General features: G+C 42.5%; 2 protein-coding genes across 2 annotated transcripts; one reads left to right on the top strand and one right to left on the bottom strand.

Moving 5' to 3' along the window:
• Positions 1–1,467: 1,467 nt before the first annotated feature.
• LOC106308765 (uncharacterized mitochondrial protein AtMg00810-like) lies at positions 1,468–2,382 on the bottom strand. Its single transcript, XM_013745887.1, has one exon. The coding sequence runs from the start codon at positions 2,380–2,382 to the stop codon at positions 1,468–1,470; it is 915 nt and encodes a 304-aa protein (XP_013601341.1).
• Positions 2,383–4,747: 2,365 nt separating this feature from the next.
• Positions 4,748–6,006, top strand: LOC106308764 (thaumatin-like protein 1). The gene is made up of 2 exons (XM_013745886.1): positions 4,748–4,891; positions 5,629–6,006. Exons 1-2 carry the CDS (start codon positions 4,748–4,750, stop codon positions 6,004–6,006), a joined length of 522 nt encoding a protein of 173 aa, XP_013601340.1.
• Positions 6,007–7,873: the final 1,867 nt, after the last annotated feature.

The following is a 7,873-nucleotide window of genomic DNA, read 5'->3' as shown; positions in this document are numbered from 1 at the left end:
GAAATGGGTTCACTACGGTCTTCGGGAGATAGCATCGAAGGGTAGACGAGAACGCATGGACTAATGTCGTATCGATGTTTTGGAAGAGCTCGGTCACTACGTAGCGACCGAACTTTAGTTTGAGCTCGGTCGCTACGTAGCGGCCGAGCTCCGGCTCGAGCTCGGTCGGAGCTCGGTCGCTACGTAGCGACTGAGCTTTGGCTCGAGCCCGGTCGCTACGTAGCGACCGAGCGATTTCTCGGTCGCTACGTAGCGACCGAGCTTTGGCTCGAGCGGAACATGTGTTCAGTTGTTGCGTAGCGACCCTCTTTGAGCTCTTGTCCGATGACTCGTGTTTCTTCCGCAAAGTTTTTCGTAAAGAATAATCTATTTTGAAGAAGTATTTGTCGAAGAAGGTTTCTACGTTTTCTTCTTCGAGGATTTTGACATTGACTTCGTTTCAACCGTTTTCGACCACAAACAATTGTTACGTAAGTAATGTAAATAATATGAAATTATCTATAGAAATATATTTATTTTAAGAATACAAATATTAGTTTGTTTATAGAAGTTATATCGCATATGGTCGATTGGACTTTTAAACATTGTGTGTAAACAGATACCATCCAAATATTTCTCATTGCTGCTTTCCTTGAAAGTTTACGGAAAATACTTAACCGATTGATGAAGGGTCGTTATTAGTTTTTAACCTTATATGTTCATTTGTTCGTATTCATATTCGTATTCTATTCAAACCCTAGTGGGAACTTTTATTTTTCTCGAAAGAAAATGGCGAGGAGGTTGCACGCGATTTTTCTCCTTGCTTTACACTTGTTCGTATCTGGTATGAATTTTTCTGATTGTTTTCTTTTCAGTATTAGTAACTAGTTGTTACTTCACTAATCTAAACTTGTTTAAAGGAGTGTTGTCGGGGAGTATCCTTACCATAGAGAACAAATGCGATCAGACAGTTTGGTCTATTGTCTTCTCATGGGAATCACAGATCTCCAACACTGGATTCACTCTCAGAAGAGGGGAGTCCTAAAATATTGTATGCGAAATTGTGTGTCTCATTCATTCACCAAGGGTGTGTTTATATACAACATATCTCGACTAACCCTAACTAGGAATAGGAAAGTTAACTTATACTAAATCCCTTATAGGAATATATCCTTATCTCATTACTCCCCCTCAAGTTGGCAAGAACATTTGTTGTATGCCCAACTTGGACAATAGAAATTCGAATTGTGGAGCTGGTAAAGCCTTGGTGAGTAAGTCCGCAGGTTGATGCTTTGTAGAAATATGCTCAGTTGTAATTAGCTTGGATTGAACCGTATCACGCACCGTGTGGCAATCATTCTCCACATATTTGGTGTGTTCATGAAACACCAGATTCTTGGCAATGTGTAAAGCAGATTGACTGTCACAAAACAGGCGCATAGGTTGTTAATGTGAGAAGCCAAAATGTTGAAGAAGTTGCTTAAGCCATTATAGCTCACATGTAGCATCCGCCATTGATCGGAACTCCGCCTCCGCGGAAGAACGGGAGACAGTTTTCTGCTTTTTAGTCTTCCATGATACCAATGAATCACCGAGCTGAACGATATATGCCGACAGGGATCGTCTGGTCAACAGGCAAGCAGACCAATCAGAATTGCAGTATGCCGTAAGGGTTAAGTCAGCCGTAGATGAGAGCATGATCCCCTGATCTGGACAGCCTTTTAAATACCGGACCACATGCAAGGCTGCTACCCAATGTTCTTCAAGTGGTTTCTGCATGAATTGAGAGAGAAGATGAACAATGTAGTTCAGCTCAGGCCTGGTGAATGTCAAGTAGATCAACCGTCCGACTAGTCTTCTGTACTTGCCGGGATCAGTGAGTAGTGGTCCTTTGGCAAGGGCAAGTTTTTGATTCAGCTCCGTCGGGACCGGAGATGGCTTGGCTCCGAAAAGTCCACACTCTGCAATGATGTCCAATGTGTACTTCCTTTGAGAAACAAACATCCCTTCAGGTCCACGAGCCACTTCCAAGCCAAGAAAGTATTTAAGTTTACCCAAGACCTTCATCTTAAAGCACTTGTGGAGATATTTTTTAAAGCGATGTATCGTTGATATATCATTACCCGCGATGATAAAATCATCCACATAAACGAGAATATGTAAGCAGATGTTTCCTTCAATGAGTGAGAACAAAGAGTAATCTTCATAGCTTTGTTTAAAACCAAACGCCAAGAGAGTTTTACTAAGCTTGGAGAACCAGCACCGAGGAGACTGTTTCAGGCCATAAAGTGACTTACGGAGACGACATACTTTCGAGGGATCATCAGCTTTAAATCCTGGAGGTAATTGCATATAAATCTCCTCCTCAAGATCACCATGTAAAAATGCATTGTGAACATCCATCTGATGAACCTCCCATCGCTTCACTGCTGTAAGTCTTAGAAGAAAACAGCAAACGAATCCTTGTAGTCGGAGCCTGATTTCTGACGGTTTCCAAGAGCCACAAGTCTTGCCTTAGGGGCTCAATCTCTCCATCAGCTCGATATTTGTTGGAGTACAGCCATTGACAACCAATCGCCTTTTTCCCTGGAGATAAAGTGGTTACATCCCACGTGTGGTTTTCCTCCAAAGCAGTAATCTCATTTTCATTGCTCCATTAAAGCGTTTATCGAGAACTGCTTCTTTGTAAAAAGTAGGAACATAATCCGATGTTATCGTTGCAAGAAAAGCTTGATGTTTCTTCGAAAAAACAGAGGAGCATAAGTAGTCAGCGATCGGGTAAGGAGTTTTACCTGGAGCCGCAGTCGAAGAACTCTGAGCAGGTGAAGATGGAGTATCGTGAGGAGGGTATCATAGAAGCAGAATGTGACACAAATTTCTTTAGTAGTACAGATGATTTCTTAGTTCGATGCCCTCTACCAAGAACTTCCAAGAGACCAGGCGAGTGTGATGGTTCCGGCGAGGTTGGAATCGTAGGCACTGAAGCTGGTGTAGTAGTACGAGGAGAAGCCAGTCATCCATCAAGTTGTTTTGTAATATCGGCGGTGACACGTACTCTGTATCTGGCATTCCCGGAAATTGATCCTCCAAGAAAGTAACGTCACGACTAACAAAGAATTCATTAGTTTCCAAGTCGTATAGCTTCCATGCCTTTTTACCAAACGGATATCCCACAAACAAACACTTTCGACTTCTTTCACCAAACTTGTCCTTATCACGAGCTCGACGATGAGCATATGCCAAACAGCCAAACACGCAAAGTAAGTCATAGACAGGAGGAGAGCCGTGTAGTATCTCATACGGTGTTTTTCCATCCAAAACTTACGACGGTGTGCGGTTAATGATATGAGCCGCTGCTAGTATGCTTTCACCCCAAAAGGTAATAGGAAGTTTTGATTGGAAAAGACAAGCTCTAGCCACATTTAGGATATGGCGATGCTTGCGTTCGACCCTCCCATTCTGTTGAGGAGTATCGACGCAGGATGTCTGATGAATGATTCCAGTCTTTTGAAAATATTTTGTGAGAACCATGAATTCAGTTCCATTATCTGATCGTATCACTTGCACGGATTGACCAAACTGGCGAACACTCATTGCACAGAAGTTTTGGAGAAGGTTCGCAACCTCTGATTTCTCAAGCATTAAGTAAGTCCAAACCGCACGAGAGAAGTCGTCCACAATAGTAAGAAAGTAAACTGCGTCGCATGATGCAGGTGTACGATATGGACCCCAAATATCGCAGTGAATTAAAGCAAAAGGTCTAGAAGCTTTATTAATACTTTCAGGAAAAAGTTTTCGTGTTTGTTTAGCTCTAAAAAAAATATGGCATTGACTAGAATCCGAAAAATCAACTTTAAGAGAATCAAACACCGGTAGAGTAGATAAAACTTTGTAGGAAGGATGTCCAAGCCGACGATGCCATAAAACTGATGTAGAAGACGACTTTTTAGCTCCATGAACTTGTGCAACTTTGACACCCGTAAAGTAATAAACCCCCTCACGTTCTTCACCTGCTCCAATCAGAGTCCTCGAAAAACGATCCTGTAAAACACACAACGTATTAGTAAAGATAGCTATGCACCCGGTTTGCTTAAGCAACTTGGAGACCGAGGTAAGAGTGCAATGAAAATCAGGAATATAAAGAACTTCATGTAAAGAATAGTCTTTACTAAGCACCAATGTGCCTTGTTTAGTTGTGTGTGATACCCGACCATTCGGAAAAGCAACCGAAGAAGTAGGTATGTCACATACATCACGCAACAAGGACAAATCACCCGTCATGTGATGTGATGCCCCTGTATCAATAATAACATCGGTAAGAGTTGTTTTACCAGACAACCGTTCTGACGACAAGTTGCTTTGCTGACTCTGAAGAAGCGATATTAAGGAGGCAATTTGATCGGAGTTGAATTGAGGAGTTGATTGTGCGGCATTAGCACGTCCTCTGCCACGGCCCCTACTTCCATTAAAACGACCACCCTGTCCTCCACGATTGCCTGAAGAAGAGTTGTACTGTCGTTGTTGATCTTGGTACCACTCGGGAAAGCCATGAACTAGAAAGCACTCAGAGATCTCATGGCCCTTGCGTTCACAGTGTGTGCATGTTCGCGAAGGAGCCCTGGAGCGAGCAGGAGAGGAGTCCGTTGAAGGTGTAGAAAGCTCCTTTGTTGTCTCTGTTTTGACCGAGAAGCCAAGAGTATCAGATCGTTGTTCTTTTGCTCTTGTGGTAGCCATGTTCTGTTCTTCTCTGATGACGCGGGAGTAGACAATGTTGAGGTCTGGTAATGGATCTGCGTCAGTGATCCGCGACCGAATGGAGGAGAACCTAGCATCATCGAGTCCAAAGAGAAACTTTTGGACTTTTGAATCTTCTCTATCTCTTTCAATATCGGCAGCTGCTGCACATGTGCACGTACGTATTGTCTTGAGGTTTTGTAATTCCTCCCAAAGTTTGGTAAGTCTGCCATAGTACTCAAGAACTGATTGGACAGCTTGTTTGCAGTTTGTAATTGAATCCTGAAGTTGATGTATGTGAGTCCTGTTCTTGACTTAGAATCGAAACTTTAAAGTCTCCCATAACTTGTGTGCATCCGGTACGTGCGTCACAGTCGAACGTACTTTCGTATCAATAGAAGAACGTATCCAACCAACGATCATTGAGTTTGCCGCAAGCCATCGGTTCAAATCAGGATGATCATCAGCAGGTTTGGTGATTAATCCATCTATGAATCAAATCTTCTGTTTTGCTTGTAAAGAATTACGAAGCTCAGTAGCCCATTCTTGATAGTTTTCATGAGTGAGAAGAACAGAAGTAATCAAGGCACCGAGATTGTCCGATGGGTGTAGATAATAAGGCGAAGAATTCAGTGAAGCTCCTTGAGTTGTTATTGCCGTAGAAGAGGAGTCAACCGACATCGCTTATAGAAGATAGTATGTAGAAAAAATTTTTTGTAGAAGAGAATGTTTGATCTATGGCTCTGATACCATAAAATATTGTATGCGGAATTGTGTGTCTCATTCATTCACCAAGGGTGTGTTTATATACAACATATCTCGACTAACCCTAACTAGGAATAGGAAAGTTAACTTATACTAAATCCCTTAGCTATAGGAATATATCCTTATCTCATTAAGTCCCGTGCCCTGCAGGCACCATCTTCATGGTACGGTATCATCTCCGGTAGGACCCTCTGCTCAAACGAGTCAAGAGGAAACTTCTCGTGCGCAACCGGAGACTGCGAATCCAACAAAATCGAATGGCCCGGTTCATATGGTTGGTCTACGGTGACTTATATCTACTTTAGAATTGATTACAGCGGAACCAACAGCTACTTCATCAGTCTTGAGTACGGTTACAACCTTCCCGTGATGGTTGTCCCATCACATAGTAGCCCGACATGTTTCAGCTCAGGTTGTATGGTTGGCTTGAACAAGACGTGTCCAAATAAACTCATGATATACGACGGGATAATACCAATCGCTTGTAGTAGCGCCTGCAAAGAATCGAGTACACATGAAAACTGTTGAACCAATTACTTCGGTTCAAGGCAAACTTGAAAGGCGACCCTGTACTCTCAGAACTTCGAGCGAGCTTGTCCACTCGCCTATAGTTACCCTTACAGCGATAGTAACAGCACCTTCACATGCCCGAACACGACTAACTACGTCATAACGTTTTGCCCCTCTTCTATTCCCAATACCACGAGGTCAGTTCAGTTCCCGTAAATGCTATTTTCTCATTTCTTCGTATTTCTATTTTTGCTGGGGACGGGTGACTTTTGTCACATATCAAATTGTTTCATGTTTCATTTGTTTTCTTCTATCACTATCAGTTGTGGAAATTGGAAAATAAACCCTAGTGAATCCGCCCTCACTAAAAACCAAAAAAAGAAACATAAAAACAAAGAACCGTCCACACCAAGGCACCAAATACAGTCGCAAGTGGAAATTGTGTGGTGTGCAAGAATTAATTTGTTTCTCCAACAATTTTTCTGTTGGGTTCCTTCTAGATGGAAGAAACCCATTGGGTTTAGTTGGTGATAACCAAACTTGAAAGTTGGGTCATTAGTATTAGTCCATAAGATTAGTATTGGGCCTTGGAGGTTCTTAGGGTTAGTGAGACACATATATATAGTCTTTTGACCTAATTTTTATGGTGAGACTTACCAGAATCAAAAAGACAAAAGAGAGAAAAGAGGGAAGAATGCAGAATTTCGTCTGAGTTTGTCAAGGCAGATTTGGAGGGTCAAACGGATCCTGATCGGGCTGATATTTTGTGGGAAGCTTCTTCAGTCAGTAGGTTAAAGGTTCACAGAAGGGATTTAGATTTCAACGGTTGGAACTTATGTTGTCTGGGTTTTAGTGAAGCTGGTCGTCACAGTTCTTCAGCAGTGCTGTCTTGAGTGTTTGGTAAATCCGACGGTGAGATCTTCTTTGATTAAGCTGAAATTTGGCAGAGGTGTTGTTGACTAGGTTATATTATATTTGTACGGTGGGATTAGTCTCTGGTTGCCGGAATCCCTGTGAGCTGAGGTCGTTTGGGTGCTGCTGGGTTTGAAGCTTTGTGTTGCTCTCTTGTTGTTGTTGTTCTTGTGTTGGAGGTAGCTCTTTGTAGCTTGAGTCTCTGTTCTGTTCAGGTTGTTGAACAGGGAGGACGTGGTTGTACTCACATACATTTATATAGTGGATTGTTGAGTGGACTACGGTCCCTTGATTTTTTCTTCTCACATCGAGAAGGTTTTCCACGTAAAAAGTGCTTGTCTCATTTAGTTATTGCTTATATTATATCCTGCTATCGTCGAAGTATTTTCCCCACAGGTTCACACAACGTCAGGGGAACACGACCGTTACATTCCGCTGCGCCTCGTGCCCGCTTTCCCCAACAGAGTGGTATCAGAGCTTCTGGTTTTAGAGCTTTGGGTTTGATAACTTCGGGTTATTGTTGCTTGTGAGAATGATGAAAAATACGAGCAGGATGATAAGCTTGAATGGTGCTAACTATTATCTATGGAAGGGCAAGATGGAGGATCTGATCTTTGTTAATGAATTCCATGTTCCAGTCTTCGAGGAGAAGAAACCTGAGAAGAAGACGGATGAAGAGTGGAAGCTGCTGCATCGTAAAGTGTGTGGGTTGATAAGGCAGTGGGTATATGATAATGTGTTGCATCATATTGAGACTGAGACGGATGCTCGTCCTTTGTGGAAGAAGATGGAGCAGTTGTATGCTAGGAAGACCAGAAACAACAAGATGTACATGATCAAGAAGTTGATTGAGCTGAGGTATCAGGAGGGAACTCCGATGACGGATCACTTAAATGCGTTTCAGGGATTACTCAACAAGCTGTCTGATATGGGCATTAAGTTTGATGATGAGATTCACGGTCTGTGGCTTCTC

This window comes from Brassica oleracea, chromosome C8 (assembly GCF_000695525.1).
Source record: "Brassica oleracea var. oleracea cultivar TO1000 chromosome C8, BOL, whole genome shotgun sequence".
NCBI classification, from domain to species: Eukaryota; Viridiplantae; Streptophyta; class Magnoliopsida; order Brassicales; family Brassicaceae; genus Brassica; species Brassica oleracea.
The sequence above is the reverse complement of the archived record's forward strand: the minus strand, read 5'-3'. Positions and strand labels throughout refer to the sequence as shown.